The sequence below is a fragment of the Salvelinus fontinalis genome, chromosome 23 (genome assembly GCF_029448725.1).
Source record: "Salvelinus fontinalis isolate EN_2023a chromosome 23, ASM2944872v1, whole genome shotgun sequence".
NCBI lineage: Eukaryota > Metazoa > Chordata > Actinopteri > Salmoniformes > Salmonidae > Salvelinus > Salvelinus fontinalis.
In genome coordinates, this window is record NC_074687.1 from 31984499 (window position 1) to 32006056 (window position 21558).

The 21558-nt window shown below is 47.2% G+C and overlaps 1 protein-coding gene across 4 annotated transcripts in view; it reads right to left on the minus strand.

Moving 5' to 3' along the window:
• Positions 1-4889: 4889 nt before the first annotated feature.
• The window catches only part of LOC129821133 (DNA-binding protein SATB2-like), a 55684-nt gene continuing 39015 nt past the window's right edge, over positions 4890-21558 (minus strand). Inside the window, exons 9-13 of one of the 4 annotated variants that reach the window (XM_055878469.1) lie at positions 21048-21260; positions 20052-20138; positions 17884-18036; positions 15492-15686; positions 4890-7561 (exon numbers count right to left, since the gene is read on the minus strand). In XM_055878469.1, coding sequence (XP_055734444.1) covers positions 6908-7561; positions 15492-15686; positions 17884-18036; positions 20052-20138; positions 21048-21260 — 1302 coding nt within the window. In that variant the 3' untranslated portion in view covers positions 4890-6907. Of the gene's footprint in view, positions 7583-15491; positions 15687-17883; positions 18037-20051; positions 20190-21047; positions 21261-21558 lie in introns of all 4 variants that reach the window. The other 3 variants (XM_055878468.1, XM_055878467.1, XM_055878466.1) reach the window with 3 other exon arrangements.

The following is a 21558-nucleotide window of genomic DNA, read 5'->3' on the forward strand; positions in this document are numbered from 1 at the left end:
GACTCCGGCAGGTCCGGGCGTAGGGACTCCGGCAGGTCCGGGCTGAGGGACTCCGGCAGGTCCGGGCTGAGGGACTCCGGCAGGTCCGGGCTGAGGGACTCCGGCAGGTCCGGGCGTAGGGACTCCGGCAGGTCCTGGCTGGACGGCTCTGGCAGGTCCTGGCTGGACGGCTCTGGCAGGTCCTGGCTGGACGGCTCTGGCAGGTCCTGGCTGGACGGCTCTGGCAGGTCCTGGCTGGACGGCTCTGGCAGGTCCTGGCTGGACGGCTCTGGCAGGTCCTGGCTGGACGGCTCTGGCAGGTCCTGGCTGGACGGCTCTGGCAGGTCATGGCAGGACGGCTCTGGCAGGTCATAGCAGGACGGCTCTGGCTGGTCATGGCAGGACGGCTCTGGCTGGTCATGGCAGGACGGCTCTGGCTGGTCATGGCAGGACGGCTCTGGCTGGTCATGGCAGGACGGCTCTGGCTGGTCATGGCAGGACGGCTCTGGCTGACTGAGACGCACTATAGGCCTGGTGCGTGGTACCGGAACTGGAGGTACCGGGCTGAGGGCACGCACCTCAGGGCGAGTGCGGGGAACAGGAACTGGGCACACTGGACTCTCGTGGCGCACTCTAGGCCTGGTGCGTGGTACCGGAACTGGAGGTACCGGGCTGGAGACACGCACCATAGGGAGAGTGCGTGGAAGAGGAACAGGGCTCTGGAGATGAACTGGAAGCCTGGTGCGTGGTGTAGGCACTGGTGGTACTGAGCTGGGGTGGGAAGGTGGCGCCGGATATACCGGACCGTGAAGGAGGACACGTGCTCTTGAGCACCGAGCCTCCCCAACCTTACCAGGTTGAATGGTCCCCGTAGCCCTGCCAGTGCGGCGAGGTGGAATAGCCCGCACTGGGCTATGCAGGCGAACCGGGGACACCACCTGTAAGGCTGGTGCCATGTACGCCGGCCCGAGGAGACGTACTGGAGACCAGATACGTTGGGCCGGCTTCATGGCACTCGGCTCGATGCCCAACCTAGCCCTCCCAGTGCGGCAAGGTGGAATAGCCCGCACTGGGCTAAGCACGCGTACTGGGGACACCGTGCGCTTTACCGCATAACACGGTGTCTGACCAGTACGACGCCCTCTTACTCCACGGCAAGCCCGGGGAGTTGGCTCAGGTATCCAACCCGGCTTCGCCACACTCCCCTTTAGCCCCCCCCCAAGAAATTTTTGGGTGAGCCTCTCAGGCTTCCAGCCGCTCTGCCTTGCTTTTGCCTCATAAAACCTCCTCTCCGCTTTTGCTGCCTCCAGCTCCGCTTTGGGGCGGCGACACTCCTCTGGCTCTGCCCAGGGTCCTTCTCCGTCCAGAATCTCCTCCCAAGTCCATTCCTCTTTTCCCCATTGCTGTAGTTCCTTTTCTCTCTCCTCAATCCGCTTGGTCCTGTTGTGGTGGGTGTTTCTGTAAAGGTAGTCAATGTTGTTCTCCCCCTTAGACGAGAAGGAGCATGGATAGGACCAAGATGCGGATTGAGGGAAATAAGCCATCTTTTAATGACAACAGCAAACAAGACACTACAAAACTACAAAACAACAAATGTGACTAACCTTCAACCGTCCATGTGTGGACACAGGAACAAACACCCACAAAACCCCAGTGAAACCCTGGCTGCCTTAGTATGACTCTCAATTAGAGACAAACGATACACACCTGTCTCTAATTGAGAATCATACCAGGCCGAACACAAAAACCAACCTAGAAATACAAAACATAGACTACCCACCCAACACTCATGCCCTGACCAATAAAGACATACAAAACAAGAGAAAACAGGTCAGGAACGTGACACAGGCCTCCTTATTGTCCCTAGAATTTCTAAACACACAGCTGGAGGCAAGGCTTTCTCCTATAGAGCTACATTTTTATGGAATGGTCTCCCTATCCATGTGAGAGTTGCAGACTCGGTCTCAACCTTTAAGTCTTTACTGAAGACTCATCTCTTCAGTAGGTCCTATGATTGAGTGTAGTCTACTATTATTATCACGGGGGCTAAGACACTGGCTTACTAGTGCTCGCTCCTCTAATTCTCTCTCTCTCTCCCTCTCCTCCCAGAGGACCGTGCCTCAGGACTACTTGGCCTGATGACTCCTGGTTGACCACAGTCCACCTGGTCATGCTGCTGCTCCAGTTTCAACTGTTCTGCCTGCTGCTATGGAACCCTGACCTGTTCACCGGACGTGCTACCTTGTCCCGGACCTGCTGTTTTCGACTCTCCCTCTCTCGCTGCCGCACCTGCTGTCTCGACCTCTGAATGCTCGGCTAGGAAAAGCCAACTGACATTTACTCCTGAGATACTGACCTGTTGCACCGTCTACAACCACTGTGATTATTATTTGACCCTGCTGGTCATCTATGAACATTTGAACATCTTGAAGAACATTCTGGCCTTGAAGAGCCAGAAGAGGACTGGTCACCACTCAGATCCTGGTTCTTCTCTATGCTTCTTCCTTGGCTCCTGCCTTTCTAGGGAGTTGTTTTATAGCCGTGTGCTTCTACATCTGCATTGCTTGCTGTTTGGGGTTTTAGGCTGGGTTTCTGTTTAAGCACTTTGTGACATCTGCTGATGTAAAAAGGGCTTTATGAATACATTTGATTTGATTTGACAATTTGCTTCGCTTGTGAACTTCAAAGCACAACACATCAGCTGTCTGTGACCAGGCTAAAAAACCTTTTCCAAGCCAAACTATATCATAACCGCTAACAGCTACACACAGTCTACATCGTTGTCATCATATTAGCTAAACTAATGTCTTAGTCAACATAGCTAATAGAACTAATGCATTAGTAATACCGCTACAATCATGCAGTACAGTACAGTCAGTAAGCAGTTTAGCAGTTACACTGGTGGGCCCCGGTGGCAATACATTTGTAAAACCAAAAGCTTACCTTGACCTTGAGTTCCAGTGTTGGATAGTCATAGCCAGCTAGCTAACCTATTGTAGCATCCCTCTGTTTGAGACGGGTGCTTGAGTATTTGAAAGTGAAAGAAATTACAAAATGTATTTTGCTCCCTCTTTCTCTCTCGCCTCCTTCCAAACTGTTAAACTTGTTTTTCTCTCTATTCGAGTCAATTACTCACCACATTTTATGCACTGCAGTGCTAGCTTGGTGTAGCTTATGCTTTCCGTACTAGATTTATTCTCTGATCCTTTGATTGGGTGGACAACATGTCAGTTCATGCTGTAAGAGCTCTGACGGGTTGGAGGACGTAGTCCAGAAGTTGTCAAAATTACTGTGTAAGTCTATGGAATGGGGTGAGCACCATGAGCCTCCTAGGTTTTGTATTGAAGTCGATGTACCCAGAGGAGGACGGACGCTAACTGTCCTCTGGCTACAACATGGTGCTACCCTACAGAGTGCTGTGAGGCTACTGTAGACCTTCATTCCAAAACAGTGTGTTTTAATTAATTATTTGGTGACATGAATATATTTAGTATAGTTTTATCTAAAAAGGATAACTTTTTAAATGTTTCGCTATTCTTATTTTTATTAAATTCACTGAGGATGGTTCTCCCCTTCCTCCTCTGAGGAGCCTCCACTGATAGGATGGGGTATTCAGTGACACTAAACTAAATATGAATGCTTATATTCCATATTTCTCATTCCTAATGAACATGGCCCTGGTCCGAGGCTGGTCTGTGTGACTGGTGTCTGGGGAGCAGTCAGTCACTCAGGGCTGAGTGTGCAGGGCCACTGAGCCATAGAAGCCCCTCATGGGACAGTGAGAGAGCTGCACTGAGTCTGAGAGCACAGCCAACCAGCTAGCTACCCAGCCAGCCAGTCAGCCAGCAGCATTTCCATGTGAATTACTGTCACTGCAATGCCTCTTATTAGAAACCTCAGCCATGAGGGTTTAGGGAGGCCTCTAATTGATTGGCTTGGGGAAATGCAGGGCTAGCCACAGTTGCTCTGTGAGTGTGTGTGTGTGGGGGAAGGGGATGGGGTGGGGTGGGAGAGTGTGTATGTGTGTGTATGTGTATGTGTGTGTGTGGGGGAGGTGTAAGAGAGAGAGTGTGTGTGTGTGTGTGTGTGTGTGTGTGTGTGTGTGTGTGTGTGTGTGTGTGTGTGTGTGTGTGTGTGTGTGTGTGTGTGTGCGTGTGTGCGTGTGTGCGTGTGTGTGTGTGTGTGTGTGTGTGTGGGGGAGGTGTAAGAGAGAGAGTGTGTGTGTGTGTGTGTGTGTGTGTGTGTGTGTGTGTGTGTGTGTGTGTGTGTGTGTGTGTGTGTGTGTGTGTGTGTGTGTGTGTGTGTGTGTGTGTGTGTGTGTGTGTGTGTGTGTGTGTGTGTGTGTGTGTGTGTGTGTGTGTGTGTGTGTGTGTGTGCGTGTGTGTGTGTGTGCATGTGTGCGTGTGTGCGTGTGTATGTGTGTGCGCGTGTTTGAGATTGAGTTGAGTATGAAGCACTCCACATGACTGGTAAGGGATTGGTGTTGTTAACCACTATCTGGATGTGACTGTGTCTATGGGGTGGCTCTCACTGTATGACATGACATTGGATATGCAGACACATGATTTAACTCTGAATATTAAAGATTGACAGAATCATAGAGATAAAACACAATGTATTGATGATTGTTAAGAGTACAAGGCATGTCATCTTAGTAGCAGCTGCCTAGACAGCCAGATACCTCATGGTTCCTCTGTAACTTTGACTGTGTCCCACATGGCACCCTATTCTCCATATAGTGCACTATGTTTTTCCAGGGTCTGGACAAAAGTAGTGCACTTCATGTACATTGGGAATAGGGTGCCTTTTGGGATGCATACTTTGACACAAGTACCCACTTTCAGATATGGCTTTAACAAACAAGCCTGCCATGTTTTCCAATAGCTCAAAGAAGTTAGATTGTCACCATCTGCAGCAAAAGCACAGTTTATTCGTTGTTTCATTTCATTTTTGGATTTGACTCCCGTTTCTGCCCAAGTCTTTCTTTCTTTGGAAATATTCATTGAAGTTTACATAACAGGACATTTTGGCAGTGTGTGTTTCTCATGTCTCAAAAACGTCTCTCGTTACCAAAACAACCACGGTGCTCGGAAAGCCAATATTAAAGCCATGAAAATAGAACCAAAAATAAACAGCGATGACAGCAATAACAACCGTAATAACAACAATAATAACAATAATGATAATAATAATCATGGATAAAGATAGCAATAAATAGGGTGGAGGAGTTAAGTGCGGGTAGGTGTGGTGGAACGGCACACTGTAGGCACCAATTATAGAGAGAGAGAAAGAGGGAAGGAACGAGGGATGGGGAAAGAGAGAGGAAGAGTGAAGTGGTGGGCTACCGCACATAAAGTGACTGATTGTTTGGTTGCTGAATCTCCGTTCTGTTGTGTCCCTCCCTGTTTCTCTCCACATAGGTCGAGGGTGGGTAGGCAGGGGTACAGTCCAGAGTAACTGTAGCCCTGAGTGTCCTTTCACACCGCTGGGTCTTCATGTCCTCACAAGGCTGTCCTCTGTCTCTCTTATGTCCGCATAAACCACAATAGGTTTACCTACTAGTGTCCTTGTAAACCACAGTACCCACAAAGCAGTAAAGAGGGAGAGACTGGGCTGAGGCATGACTGGTGGAGATAGGGAGAAACTGGGCTGAAGCATGACTGGCGGAGATAGGGAGAGACTGGGCTGAGGCATGACTGGCGGAGATAGGGAGAGACTGTGCTGGAGAGATGAGAATAATCCATATTTGATGTAGGGGGTAGGGAGTTAGGTAGGGTGTGGTTGCTCCATTGAGGGATGGCGACAAGAGTTGGTTGGGAGTGGCGATTCCAACTTTAAAAATATCATAAAGCTCAATTGTGGACTTTGACAAACCATATTTGTTTATCATTGGTGAATTCTCCCATACCACTGTTCTTACCTCCACCCAAAACCCACCTGCCATGCAGCCACCCACCCACACAAACTGCCACCACTGTCAAACACCAAAGACTAGAGGAGTCCTGTCATGGAGGGGTGGAGAGGGGGAGGAGGTGATGGAAAGCCACAGCCACCCTAAAAACTCCTTAGCCAGCTAGTGATGAGCTGTAGATCTGGAGTCTGCATATGGAGCCAAGGGACAATGGGATAGTAGAGGTCTGAGCAGGCCCCCAGTATTCAGTCTATGAGTGTCAGTTAGGGGCCTGACCCAAGACCCAACATCGAAATAAGGACAAATGTTCTCTATATGGGTGTGGTTGAGACATTAGAGAGAGCAGTCATTGGACAGAGCATATGAGAGCCCGCCCTCTTGGGTGAAGCTGAGTTTTGGAATTGGCTCAATTCAAAAGTGGTGTTGATGTGGCAAGTTCCTGTTGTGGCCAGGGGTGAGATGTGTGTGTATGTTTGTTTTTCTCTCTGTCTAGTGGCCCAACATTACTGAACAGGCTATTCTAACTGTAACACATGACAGCTGTTTCATGGCATTTCCCTGCTTCATGTTGCTGAGGTAACATATTGTATTTTCACTTTGATGAAGCCTCCTTTGGACCCCATACGTCTGTATTTCTGTGTATATATATATATGTGTGTGTGTGTGTGTGTGTGTGTGTGTGTGTGTGTGTGTGTGTGTGTGTGTGTGTGTGTGTGTGTGTGTGTGTGTGTGTGTGTGTGTGTGTGTGTGTGTGTGTGTGTGTGTGTGTGTGTGTGTGTGTGTGTATCAGTGTGTCATTGTCTCATCGATGCCCTTCTTCCCTTCTACCAGTCTTTAGTTCCCGTTCTCTTCCCTCTCTTCCCCTGTCTGTCTGTCTGTCTGTCTGTCTGTTTGTCTGTCTGTCTGTCTGTCTGTCTGTCTGTCTGTCTGTCTGTCTGTCTGTCTGTCTGTCTGTCTGTCTGTCTGTCTGGGTCTCGCTCTCACTCTCTTTCTGCATCTCCTCTGGTCTCTGGGTCTCTATCTCTGGAAGTCAGCCTGCTCTCTGGGGCTGGATGAGGAGCTACCAGGGGGCAGGGAGCTGGCTCGGCCCCCACTCAGACCATGAGAATGCCCCTTGTCCTTGCCCTCTTCCATGGCCCCCATGCTGGTCCCTGAAGGCTGGGCTGGTGCCAGGGCAGGGGCTGACCCTGCTGGGTTGCTTCCCCTTCTTTCCCTCTCTGTAGTGGGGTACATCTCCTCATGACCGTCTTCGCTGGACTCAGGGTCCTCTGAGCTGGAGAGGAGCTCCTCGTCTCTGTATTCGCTGACGTCCACACCACCGGCCCCCTCCCCCAGCTCCTTCAGCCGGCCGTGATGCTTGACGTGGTAACGCTGGTTCTGGAAAAACTTGATGATGGTGTGCTTGGGCAGGTCCAGTTGGGCTGACAGAGTGTGGATGGCCTCTTGGTCCGGATAAAGACCCACATCCTGGATGAAGCTCTGCAGGATGCCCAGAGCTTCTAGTGAGATCTTAGTGCGCGACCGAGGCTTCTTAATGACCACGCCACCACCGACTCCTGAACTGACTCTTTCAACATTCTGGGACTCTTCATCATTACCCTGGAGGGGCATGGGGTCCTCGCGCATCGGGGAGTGGTCCTTCAGGGGTTGTGGGGGTTGTCTGTGCAGTGCCTGGTGAGAAAGCAGGTACAGCTGATTAGTGGGGTTCAGTGACCCCTCATCAAAGCTACGGACCATTCAACAGTATAGGCATTCTACAGTTGTCATTTAACAAAAAGTTCAACAAGGTTAACAAGTTCAACAACAGCAATGCCCATTGCCTGAGCTAATTTCAACAGCGATACGCATTAGCTGAACCCAGGTTAAAGCCAAACATAGCTTCATAGCTCAAATACCATCACAGATAGACTAACTACTATAGCACCTGTGTCGTAGACCTTTGACCTCTGACCTGGATGTAAGATTTGCTTGTGGTAAAACTCCAACCACCTGCTATACCACCATGACGGTTTAACCAGACAGAGCCAGAGGATAAACAGCTGAGGGGGAGAGGGGCGTGTGTCTCGCCTCCTGTCTGGTTGGTGTTACGCAAACATACACTGATCATTAAGAACACTGGGGGAGAAGGGGGCACTAGAGGATGAGGGGTCATTAAAGAATAGGTGGTAGACTGGGGGAAGAGAGGAAAGTAGAAGAGCGAGGGGTGGAGGGGAGAGAAGAAGGGCAGAAGGAAGGAGGAGTGAGGAGGACAGAGAGAACAAAACAAAGGGGCAGAAGTAAGAATGAGAGGGCAAAGAGTCGTGCAAAGGAGAGATCAAGGAGTTTGAGTGTTGGTGGGACAGACTCGAGATAAGTAAAGGTGAGAGGTGATCAAAGCCAGACCTAGGGAGTCAGGGGAGTTAGTGAGGTTCTAGTGTTGTTGTCCTGTTGTCTTGTTTGGTGCAGGAGGAGTGTCAGAGAGCCCGCTAGCTATCACAGATCTCTGTGGCGCGTTGCTATCCCGCTGTCCCACTGGCTTTATGACCAGGGTGGGGCACCACGGCCCCAGGCCCCCGCCCAGCCACTGTGCCTCGACTCTGGAATGCTAAGCTATAAATCTGTGGTGCATTAAAATTAAAGGACCCACAAAGATAATAGTCATTCGCTTTTCTCTCTCCCTCTTCAATAATAACAGGGTATTACTTAAATAATATTGAGGGCAGGCCAGACCATCAAATTGCTCCGATTTCACTTGTGGGGGCTGTTTGAGGGTAGCGATTTACAGGAAGAGTGTAGGTTGGGTGTTTTTTTCCGCTTTCTGACGTTTATTATCTTTTTTATGTCTGTGTGAAACAAATAGCAGCCACACAAAGAGAGGGAATGAGAAGGAATGGTGACAGTGGTGGAAAGAGAGTGAAAAGACAGGATGAAAATAGCTCTCCCCTTTGACCTAATGTAGACCACACACTCCTCACAACCACACACACACACACACACACACACACACACACACACACACACACACACACACACACACACACACACACACACACACACACACACACACACACACGTACGCACACTAACCCTCCCCCCCCCCCCCCTAACTTCCCTTTACCACAACCAGGAACAAACAGACACTCACAAATACACACACACTCATTTAGACTCAGACCCCAGATAGTAATTTCTCTACTCCTTTCAAAGATGGCGACTCTTGGATGGATCCACACACACACACAGAGGCCTGGTCGCTGGGCTGGGCTCCGTGGCAGCGTGAGAGAGCCGAGCAAAACGCAGAAACACACTGGGCTGACTGGTTGTTCCTTAATCCAGTGTGCTCTCTCTCTCTAATGCAGAGGGACACTAATGAAGAGAGCAAGTGCCAAGCAAACATGACTCCAACTCCAAATCAACCCCAATCCTGCTAAAGCCATGAAACCATCCTCTCTGTTTGACCCCATCCCCTCTGTTCCCTCTACCCATCACCCCTCAACCATTTCACCCCTTTAAATTGAGCCTCTACCCCTCCAATCCTTCCATTTCTCCATCCTTCTGTACCCTCTACCCCTCCAACTGAGCCTCCACTCCTCCATCTCTCCATCCCTCCTTACCGCCCCTCCATCCACAAAGTACTGTAGACTGAGGATGGAAGTTGTTCTTCTCATGGCATAATTCAATATTCTTCCAAACTGTTCTCTATTTTTTTTTTCAATTGCGACCAGGGAACATCATGAGTTCATTGCATTAAAGAAAAAGTTTCCTTTTAAACACAAATCAAGGCAAATTACAGAGATGCAGAACTATGAAAGAATTATACTACATGAAATATTCAGCTAAAGCCTTAATGAGGGCTGGTTCTCATGGGGCTACAGACAGACCAGGGGGGAAGTGTATGTGTGTGTGTTTTGCTGTATGAGTCTGTGTGTGTGTTGGGGCTGCCTGGGACAGTATGTTGCCACCGGAGACACCATTAACACACAGATAAATATGTAATGACGGAAAATACAGTTTTCTGTTGGTTTTCTGCATGACTTCATCTTTCCTGTTAATCAGTGTTTTTTTCTTCTTTCTCTCTCCTGTGTCACCAGACCTGGGGAGTGAATGAGTCACTCTCTCTCTGTGTGTGCGTGTGTGCGTGTGTGCGTGTGTGCGTGTGTGCGTGTGCGTGTGTGCGTGTGTGCGTGTGTGCATGTGTGTGTGTGTGTGTGTGTGTGTGTGTGTGTGTGTGTGTGTGTGTGTGTGTGTGTGTGTGTGTGTGTGTGTGTGTGTGTGTGTGTGTGTGTGTGTGTGTGTGTGTGTGTCTGTGTGTTTCTAAGTGTTTCTGTCTCTGTGTGTGTGAGGGTGGGCTGGCATATGACCTTTTTGCGTGTTCAAGTGTGTGTGTGTGGCAATCATTCCACTTATCAGTAATTAAACCATTAAGCTGGCTGTGGTTTACTGAGCTAAGAGCTGAACTCAGCTGCTCAAACTGACAATTAGCCCATCAGAGGAACCAATAGGTTTATAAAAGTGTTTGCACGTGTAGCCTACGAATGAAACGACATAAAGAGAGGGGCAGCAGAGAGAACGATCTGTGTCTGTGTCTGTCTGTAGAAAGAAGCTTGTTGCCAGCTCCCTTTCTAGTCCAGCGCTCTTGTGGTCTCAATCCACGGTGCAGTCAGCACAGGGGTCCAGGCCACAGTACCCACTACCCACACGCACACAGCAGAATTACATTTAGCAATAACAATAGAGAAATTATTCATAAGAGCAGGGCCTGCCAAATTAGCAGAGGGATGCACTTACTGCTCGACACATGGAGGCATAAACAGAGCAGCAGATACTGTGCTGCTGGAGAGGAGAGCCAGATAGCCAGCCCAGCGTCATAAGGGCAGGGTCAGTCATGGAGAAATGTGATGCTGTCCCCACGGGTGTGAGAGAGGCTGAGTAGGTAGGGGAGCACAGGACACACACAGACGCACGCACACACGCACACACAATACACACACAATTCCACCTGTGGATCTAATGGACACGCAGTCACACATGGTGATATCCCACAGCCTCACATACAGTACTTGTCACATGATACTGTAGATATACAAAAAGCGCAGTCGTTGATTCATAATTCATTATGAGTCGTTTTGTTTCGGTCAGTGGTTGTGTGGGGTCGGCGGGTTGGCCGATTGTTCAGATAAAACCATACAAAAAGCACTTCCAACAGCACATACAGTATAGCATAAAGCACTTCCAACAGCACATACAGTACAGCATATAGCACTTCCAACAGCACATACAGTATAGCATAAAGCACTTCCAACAGCACATACAGTACAGCATAAAGCACTTCCAACAGCACATACAGTATAGCATAAAGCACTTCCAACAGCACATACAGTATAGCATAAAGCACTTCCAACAGCACATACAGTACAGCATAAAGCACTTCCAACAGCACATACAGTATAGCATAAAGCACTTCCAACAGCACATACAGTACAGCATAAAGCACTTCCAACAGCACATACAGTATAGCATAAAGCACTTCCAACAGCACATACAGTACAGCATATAGCACTTCCAACAGCACATACAGTACAGCATAAAGCACTTCCAACAGCACATACAGTACAGCATAAAGCACTTCCAACAGCACATACAGTATAGCATATAGCACTTCCAACAGCACATACAGTATAGCATAAAGCACTTCCAACAGCACATACAGTATAGCGTAAAGCACTTCCAACAGCACATACAGTACAGCATAAAGCACTTCCAACAGCACATACAGTATAGCATAAAGCACTTCCAACAGCACATACAGTACAGCATAAAGCACTTCCAACAGCACATACAGTACAGCATAAAGCACTTCCAACAGCACATACAGTACAGCATATAGCACTTCCAACAGCACATACAGTATAGCATAAAGCACTTCCAACAGCACATACAGTATAGCGTAAAGCACTTCCAACAGCACATACAGTACAGCATATAGCACTTCCAACAGCACATACAGTATAGCATAAAGCACTTCCAACAGCACATACAGTATAGCGTAAAGCACTTCCAACAGCACATACAGTACAGCATAAAGCACTTCCAACAGCACATACAGTAGAGCATAAAACACTTCCAACAGCACATACAGTATAGCATAAAGCACTTCTAACACTTCTGTTGGAGCTAGGAACACAAGAATTTCATTTCACCCGCAATAACATCTGCTAAATATGTGTATGAGACCAACATTTTATTTAATTTTATTTAACAGCACATACAGTTGTGTGTCTAGTGTACAGTATATGTGTGAGAGTGACTGAGTTGAGTAGCAGCTGGAACACATGTGTGGTCTGGCTGTGGTGACTTGCATGGTGGCGTGTGTGTGTGTGTGTCTGTCTGTCTGTGTGTGTATGTGGCGGGTAGATGTGCTGCATGGAGTTTGATCTGAGTTTAGGGAGGGGCTTTCCTCTCCTGACTGTGTCAACTTGGACAACAAAAAGAGGAGAGGGACACACACGCACCGAAACAAATACAGTCTGACACTTTAGCCCTCCTTGGCTTACCCCTAAATTGTCCCACTCTCTCCAAGATCCTCCTTCCTTATCATCTATCACTCTCCTTCGATCTATCCCTTCATTATACTTCTTCTCCTCCTGTTGTGGCCCATCTCAGTCCCTCCTTCCTTCCCTGTCCTCTCTAATATGAACAACTTGTGGAGTATTTTTTGTCTCCTCTCTGGTCTGGTCTGTGTGTTTGAGGAGCTAGCTGAGGAATATGTTAATGGTGGCACAGTGGTAACAACCACTTCCTTTCTAGGATGAGCCGTTAACAAAGATAGTGGATGAATGAAGATAGTTCACTCCGGCAGTTTATATTTGAAAGAAAATTGTCAGTTCTACTTAACTTGGTGTGTCTCCCATAGACACCAATGCAACAGCAGCTGCGTCTGGTCTACTTAGTTCAGTGTTTTCCAACTCCCTTTCTCAAGTACCCCAACAGCACACATTGTTGTTGTAGCACCGGACAGAAACACAAGATTCATCTGCATGATGAATCATCAACGCTCAGGGTGGGGACAGACAGCCCATCTCATCATGGTAACTTTTTGTCTTCTAAATCCCCGAGCTGGCAAGGTACAAATCTGTCGTTCTGCCCCTGAACAGGCAGTTAACCCACTGTTCCTAGGCCGTCATTGAAAATAAGAATGTGTTCTTAACTGACTTGCCTAGTTAAATAAAGGTAAAATAAAAATACATTTAACCAAGAGAGCATATAGTTAGCTACATCTTTGGACTTTTATGGGTTTCTATTGTGCGTAATGTGCAGTAGCCTATATTATACAGTACCAGTCAAAAGTTTGGACACACCTACTCATTCAAGGGTTTTTCTTTATTTTTACTATTTTCTACATTGTAGAATAATAATGGCCATCCAAACTATGAAGTAACACATATGGAATCATGTAGTAACCAAAATAAGTTTTAAACAAAACCAAATATAGTTTAGATTCTTCAAAGGAGCCCCCCTTTGCCTTGATGACAGCTTTGCACACTCTTGGCATTCTCTCAACCAACTTCACCTGGAATGCTTTTCCAACAGTCTTGAAGGAGGTCCCACATATGCTGAGCACTTGTTGGCTGCTTTTCCTTCCCTCTGCGGTCCAACTCACCCCGAACCATTTCAATTGGGTTGAGGTGGGGTGATTGTGGAGGCCAGGTCATCTGATGCAGCACTCCATCACTCTTCTTCTTGATCAAATAGCAGGCTGGAGGTGAGTGGGTCATTATCCTGTTGAATGATAGTCCCACTAAGCGCAAACCGGATGGGATGGCGTATCGCTGCATAATGCTGTGGTAGACATGCTGGTTAAGTGTGTCTTGAATTCTAAATAAATCACAGACAGTGTTACCAGCAAAACACCCCCACACCATCACACCTCCTCCTCCATGCTTCACGGTGGGAACCACACATGCGGAGATCATCCGTTCACCTACTCTGTGTCTCACAAAGACACGGCGGTTGGAACCAAAAATTGCACATTTGGACTCATCAGAACAAAGGACAGATTTCCACTGGTCTAATGTCCATTGCTCATGTGTCTTGGCCCAAGCAAGTCTCTTCTTATTATTGGTGTCCTTTAGTAGTGGTTTCTTTGCAGCAATTTTACCATGAAGGCCTGATTCACGCAGTCTCTTCTGAACAGTTGATGTTGAGATGTGTCTGTTACTTGAACTCTGTGAAGCTTTTATTTGGGCTGCAATATCTGAGGCTGGTAACTCTTATGAACTAATCCTCTGCAGCAGAGGTAACTCTGGGTCTTCCTTTCCTATGGCGGTCCTCATGAGAGCCGCTTTCATCATATCTCATGATGGTTTTTGCGACTGCACTATTCCGCCTTAACTGACATGTCTTAAAGTAATGATGGACTGTCATTTCTCTTTACTTATTTGAGCTGTTCTTGCCATAATATGGACTTGGTCTTAACAAATAGGGCTATCTTCTGTATACCACCCCTACGTTGTCACAACACAACTGATTAGCTCAAATGCATTAAGAAGGAAAGAAAGGCACACCTGTTAAATGAAAGGCATTCAAGGTGACTACCTCATGAAGCTGGTTGAGAGAATGCCAAGAGCGTGCAAAGCTGTAAACAAGGCAAAGGGTGGCTACTTTGAAGAATCTAACATCTAAAATCTATTTTTATTTGGTTGCAATATGATTCTATATGTGTTATTTCATAGTTTTGATTTCTTCACTATTGTTCTACAATGTAGAAAATTGTAAAAATAAAGAAAAACCTTGAATGAGTAGGTGGGTCCAAACTTTTGACTGTTACTGTAGGTCTATTTCTATGCTTTGTAAGGCTTTTTAATGACGCTTCCGGTTTTGGCGGGAAATATCGGGTTACCCGGGAGAAAAGTGGTGTATTCTGGGGATGGAACATTTGTAAAATACCGGGAAAATATTCAACCGTAGTGTGCGCACGCATGACTTCAGTTTAAATGAATAATTGCATGTGTATCTTCAGTGTATTTGGTGCAATAACGACCCTGGCTGGAGAAAGTCAATTTAATCAGCAGAGCTTGACTACTGTACATCTGTGTAGGATGCTACATGCTTACATTTGTCTCTGTGTGTGTGTGTGTGTGTGTGTGTGTGTGTGTGTGTGTGTGTGTGTGTGTGTGTGTGTGTGTGTGTGTGTGTGTGTGTGTGTGTGTGTGTGTGTGTGTGTGTGTGTGTGTGTGTGTGTGTGTGTGTGAAAAGGTTGTAGGGGGCCAGTCCCGAAGACTCATTCAATGTGTGAGAAGGTTGATATCAAAGTAAAGGAAAGTGATATTCTTGCCATTATCCATTCAAGTCTGCAATGACCATCCCTATGAGTGCAGAGTTTTGATCCAGCATAGCAGTAAGTTTTTTTTATTTGTATAATATTTTATTTTAGCAGCAATGATATTACAATTCAGACATATCAGACAACATCAAATAATGATGGATACCAAAAACATCACACACCTAAGGAGCCATGCTACCCTCGAGCATACGGAGCCCATGTCCATGCTCGCGGACCATAGCACTAAGGTTAGGACTCATGTTAGGGAAATCTGATGCTAGATCAGCTGGTCTCTCTCACCTGTGGTTCTTGGGGCAGGTGTAGTACAGTATGCAGCCTCTCACTGTGGTGGTGCCTGGATTCCTCTTCATACACCAGGTCTCTGTCTGTCTGGAGCAGGGTCAGGAACCTCCGGATGGTACACAGGTTCTCCCACAGAGTACGGTTCTCTGGGCTAGGGTTCTCCTTCCACCGCAGCAACTCACACAGCCAGCCCTAAGAGAGGTAGATGGGAGCAGAGACAGGAGAAGGGAGGGAGGAAGGGAGGGGAGAGAGAGAGAGAAAGAGATGGGGAGTGGGGGGGAGAAGATTTGATTATCTATGCTAGACTAGGCCAGTCTTTGACACCAGCTGTTGTGTGCATCCAGCCTCCACCAGCATGCAGTGTTAATAACCTGATCAGTTCTCATCCTCCCTCTCACCCCCATTCCCCCTCTCCCTCAGCATCCCCCTCTCCCTCAGCATCCCCCTCTCCCTCAGCATCCCTCTCTCCTCTCCTCTCTGGGCCAGCTGCAGCAGATGGGTGCAGTGAGCCATGACCCCCAGCCCAATTCTGCCCAGCCACCCCCGGACCCCTGAACCTGGGAGACACAGCTTGATCACCACACACACACACACACACACACACACACACACACACACACACACACACACACACACACACACACACACACACACACACACACACACATATACACACATACACACACACACACACACACACACACACACACACACACACACACACACACACACACACACACACACACACACACACACACACACAGGTAATATTCTCTCACAAACACGCACACGTAGACACGCACGCAAACAGTGTCCTCACTGTAGATATCCATTCCCACAGCACCATGTCTTCATGTGCTCTAAACAGTTTGTGTGTTTGTTGAAGGAGTCTGTGTGGGGGGGGGGGGGGGGGGGGGGGGGTATCACATGTCTGAATCAGTTCTTCCCCAGGTTGGTATTTGGCTTATCTGTCTGGTATTGTTTATCTACTGCTGTGGAGACACACTGACTGTCTGATACAACAGCCGGGGGAAGAGGGTTATCAACCCCGCTCCATCTGGCCCCAGCCGCCACCCACATCACGGGGACAGGAGAAACTGCCCCTAACCACTGACACATATGTTTTCATTCCCTTAATGATTAAGGTTAGGATTGGGAGTTGGGTACAATAGGTTAGGATTGGGAGTTGGGCACAATAGGTTAGGATTGGGAGTTGGGTACAATAGGTTAGGATTGGGAGTTGGGTACAATAGGTTAGGATTGGGAGTTGGGCACAATAGGTTAGGATTGGGAGTTGGGTACAATAGGTTAGGATTGGGAGTTGGGCACAATAGGTTAGGATTGGGAGTTGGGTACAATAGGTTAGGATTGGGAGTTGGGTACAATAGGTTAGGATTGGGAGCCGGGAACAATAGGTTAGGATTGGGAGTTGGGCACAATAGGTTAGGATTGGGAGTTGGGTACAATAGGTTAGGATTGGGAGTTGGGTACAATAGGTTAGGATTGGGAGTTGGGTACAATAGGTTAGGATTGGGAGTTGGGTACAATAGGTTAGGATTGGGAGTTGGGTACAATAGGTTAGGATTGGGAGCCGGAAACAATAGGTTAGGATTGGGAGTTGGGCACAATAGGTTAGGATTGGGAGTTGGGTACAATAGGTTAGGATTGGGAGTTGGGTACAATAGGTTAGGATTGGGAGTTGGGTACAATAGGTTAGGATTGGGAGCCGGAAACAATAGGTTAGGATTGGGAGTTGGGCACAATAGGTTAGGATTGGGAGTTGGGTACAATAGGTTAGGATTGGGAGTTGGGTACAATAGGTTAGGATTGGGAGTTGGGCACAATAGGTTAGGATTGGGAGTTGGGTACAATAGGTTAGGATTGGGAGTTGGGTACAATAGGTTAGGATTGGGAGTTGGGTACAATAGGTTAGGATTGGGAGCCGGGAACAATAGGTTAGGATTGGAAGTTGGGCACAATAGGTTAGGATTGGGAGTTGGGTACAATAGGTTTGGATTGGGAGTTGGGCACAATAGGTTAGGATTGGGAGTTGGGCACAATAGGTTAGGATTGGGAGTTGGGTACAATAGGTTAGGATTGGGAGTTGGGTACAATAGGTTAGGATTGGGAGTTGGGTACAATAGGTTTGGATTGGGAGTTGGGTACAATAGGTTTGGATTGGGAGTTGGGCACAATAGGTTAGGATTGGGAGTTGGGCACAATAGGTTAGGATTGGGAGTTGGGTACAATAGGTTAGGATTGGGAGTTGGGTACAATAGGTTAGGATTGGGAGTTGGGTACAATAGGTTTGGATTGGGAGTTGGGTACAATAGGTTAGGAAAGCTGTAGCAGGATAGGGACAATGTCATGGGTGAAACAGGCCTCTCACCTGGCTCTTGTTGGCAGCCACCTTGGCGAACAGCGCCTGAGACACCTTGGCCCTCTTCATCTCCTGCTGGATCTCATCATAGATACCTGACGTGATGTTGACCAGAGACTCCAGCTTCAGGGGCAGGTCTGGGTTGAGGCATGGCGGCTTGGGCTGAGGGAGGATGGGTAGGAGGGACCAGGGAGATGCGGTCCATAGAGAAAGAACCAGTTATTAAACCAGGAAGTTGTACCAGAGTTTGCCTGAATGGGTAACACTGCCAACTCTAGTTCACATGTTGTCCCTGCCCCAACGACCAAAGTTTAGGTTTCAAGTAAGAATGACAGGTAATCAGCTGACGATCAGTCAAAGTCTTTTCTTCTTTTAAACAGACATTATCCTCATAGACGTACATGTTCCGACATGGAGAATGTTTACAGATTAAAAGTCATTAAGCCATTTTCTCTCCTCTCTTTTGTAGTTTCTGTTTGAATGACTCTGTATTGAATCTCAGTATGTTTTCTTATAAGACTTTGAGGTTCTCTTTGCAGGACCAGACTAGTAATCTGGCATTCCCAAGCGTAAACGATGGCAAGATAAATTTATACAGACATAATAATGATAGTACACAAATTCGTCCCAGAATGAGTGTTTGCCCTATACATCAGAGAGAGAATGTTATCTGGGATGTTCCTAAAAGGCTGTGTGGGGTTGGGAAGCACATCCAAATGAATTGTCCCTTTCTCTATAGCATGTTCCTATGACAACAGGCGGTGTCTCTATTGTAAACAAGTGAAGAAAGGTACAGAACTCTCTTTTTTAGTCAGTCCTCCATTTCCAAAATATACTGTATTTATCTACAACAGGAACTTCAAATTAGCAGTAGTCATGTATTGCAGAAAACCAAAAGACAGACATTTTCTTGGACTTTGGGACTATTTCATTTGTTCCACATTACCATGCAAACTAAATCAATCATAGCAACTATTTGACATACTGTACACTAAAATTTGAGCCATGTCTGATCAAAAGGAACTCTGTGTGTGAGGTACATTCTGTGAACAAGCCAAAAAAGGGATTGTGGATGAATACACGGCTCACAGAGGCTCAAGTAGTACTGTATTGCGAGACATTAAAGTATTGTAGATGGGTGAACTGAGACATATAATTCTTGTAGATGGGTGAACTGAGACATAAAAGTATTGTAGATGGGTGAACTGAGACATTAAAGTATTGTAGATGGGTGAACTGAGACATTAAAGTATTGTAGATGGGTGAACTGAGACATAAAAGTATTGTAGATGGGTGAACTGAGACATTAAAGTATTGTAGATGGGTGAACTGAGACATTAAAGTATTGTAGATGGGTAAACTGAGAAATAAAAGTATTGTAGATGGGTGAACTGAGACATAAAAGTATTGTAGATGGGTGAACTGAGACATAAAAGTATTGTAGATGGTTGAACTGATACATATAATTCTTGTAGATGGGTGAACTGAGACAAAAGTATTGTAGATGGGTGAACTGAGACATAAAAGTATTGTAGATGGGTGAACTGAGACATAAAAGTATTGTAGATGGGTGAACTGAGACATAAAAGTATTGTAGATGGGTGAACTGAGACATATAATTATTGTAGATGGGTGAATTGTGAGAGCTTCCCATGTCTGGAATACACTGCCATCAGACACACATAACTGCACCACATATCACACTTTCACAAAATGCTTGAAGACATGGCTAAAGGTCAATCAGATTTGTGAACATGGTCCCTAGCTGTGTGTTGCCGCTTTCCATGTCTGTTGTCTGTATGGTGAGGTGTGGAAACACTTTGTCGCTTTTATGAATTTTGCCTTGCTGCTTTTTGTTCTATGTTGCTCTGTCTGTATGCTACGTCTTGCTTGTCGTATGTTGCTATGTCTTGTTCTATGTTGCTATTGTCTATATTGTAATTGTTTTTAATAACCTGCCCAGGGACTGCGGTTGAAAATTAGCCGACTGGCTAAAACCGGCACTTTTACTGAAACGTTTATTAATGTGCACTGTCCCTGTAAAAATAAACTCAAACTCAACTCAACTCAACTCAACTGAGACATAAAAGTATTGTAGATGGGTGAACTGAGACATAAAAGTATTGTAGATGGGTGAACTGAGACATAAAAGTATTGTAGATGGGTGAACTGCTCACCGAGTTGGAGATTTTGGTCTTATTCTTCCAGATAGAAGCCCAGGCATCAGGAGTGAGCTGTTCGTCCAGACCTCTCTCCCACACCTTCTGCATGAGGTGGCATGGGACATGGTTAGTGATGGCCGGTCTAAACACGTCCTGTCAAACATTTAAATTGTTACCATCTCGTCATCTAACATCACACACACAAAACATAGAGACACAATCAATGAGATGTATTTATGTGCCTTTTCTCAACATATAGTTAGTTACATATGGTTAGATCGGTGTCTTTAGTACTATCCCCTTTCCCAGTCAATTTTTTTATCTCTGACTTGGTAGATCCCCCTACTGTGAAAGACAAATGTTTTTTTTAATAATGTTATAAAAAATAAAATGTAGCCCCTTTTTCTCCCCAATTTCGTGGTATCCAATTGGTAGTTACAGTCTTGTCTCATCGCTGCAACTCCCGTACGGACTCGGGAGAGGCGAAGGTCGAGAGCCGTGCGTCCTCCGAAACACAACCCAACCAAGTCGCACTGCTTCTTGACACAATGCCCATTTAACCCGGAAGCCAGCCGCACCAATGTGTCGGAAGAATCACCGTACACCTGGCGACTGTGTCACCGTGCAATGGGACAAGGACATCCCTGCCGGCCAAACCCTCCCCTAACCCGAACGACGCTGGGCCAATTGTGCGCCACCCCATGGGTATCCCGGTTGCTGCCGGCTGCGACAAAGCCTGGACTCGAACCCCGAATCTCTAGTGGCACAGCTAGCACTGAGATGCAGAGCCTTAGACTACTGCATGGAAGACCAATACTAACATCACAGACACCAACCAAACCAACCGCCAGACAGAAACTAAAACATACAGACAACATAAACCATCAACAAGGCACAAAGACAGACAAGACACACCACAGTCAACCAAACACACACAGGCCCTGCTGTAGAGGAGCTTGGTGAAGAATGTCTATGGTAGTTTTGGAGGGCGGTGGGTGGTGGGCGGGGTACCTGTGAGAGGCGGGGGCCCCCGGGGCTGGAGCTAGGGGTAGGGGGCAGGCCGACAGGGGGATTCATGCTGCGCTCACGCTCCTCCTGGTAAATACGGTCTCTCTCCCCCTCAGGGAGGTTGAGGAAGTTCTGCATGGCTTTGAGGTTGACCAGCAGGGACTGAGAGGCAGAGCGGGGGTCCTCCTCCTTCCGCAGGATCTCCGACAGCAGGCCCTGGTGCACACACACACACACACACACACACATGCACGCACGCCGCAAACGTATACATTTAGAATGAGTGGTTGCACACACACACACTGTACGCACTCGCTCGTACAACCATGTGCATGCATGCACACACAACACACACATGCACACTTCACCTGCCCTAAACCCTTCATGTGGGCTCCATATTGGCTCTAATGGGGCGTGACTGTGTGTGAATGCAGCAGGTGTGTGTACTGCTGGGAGGGCGGAGAAAGAGACTGAACTGGAGCGGGGAAACACAGCAAGCTGTGGCATCAGCTTA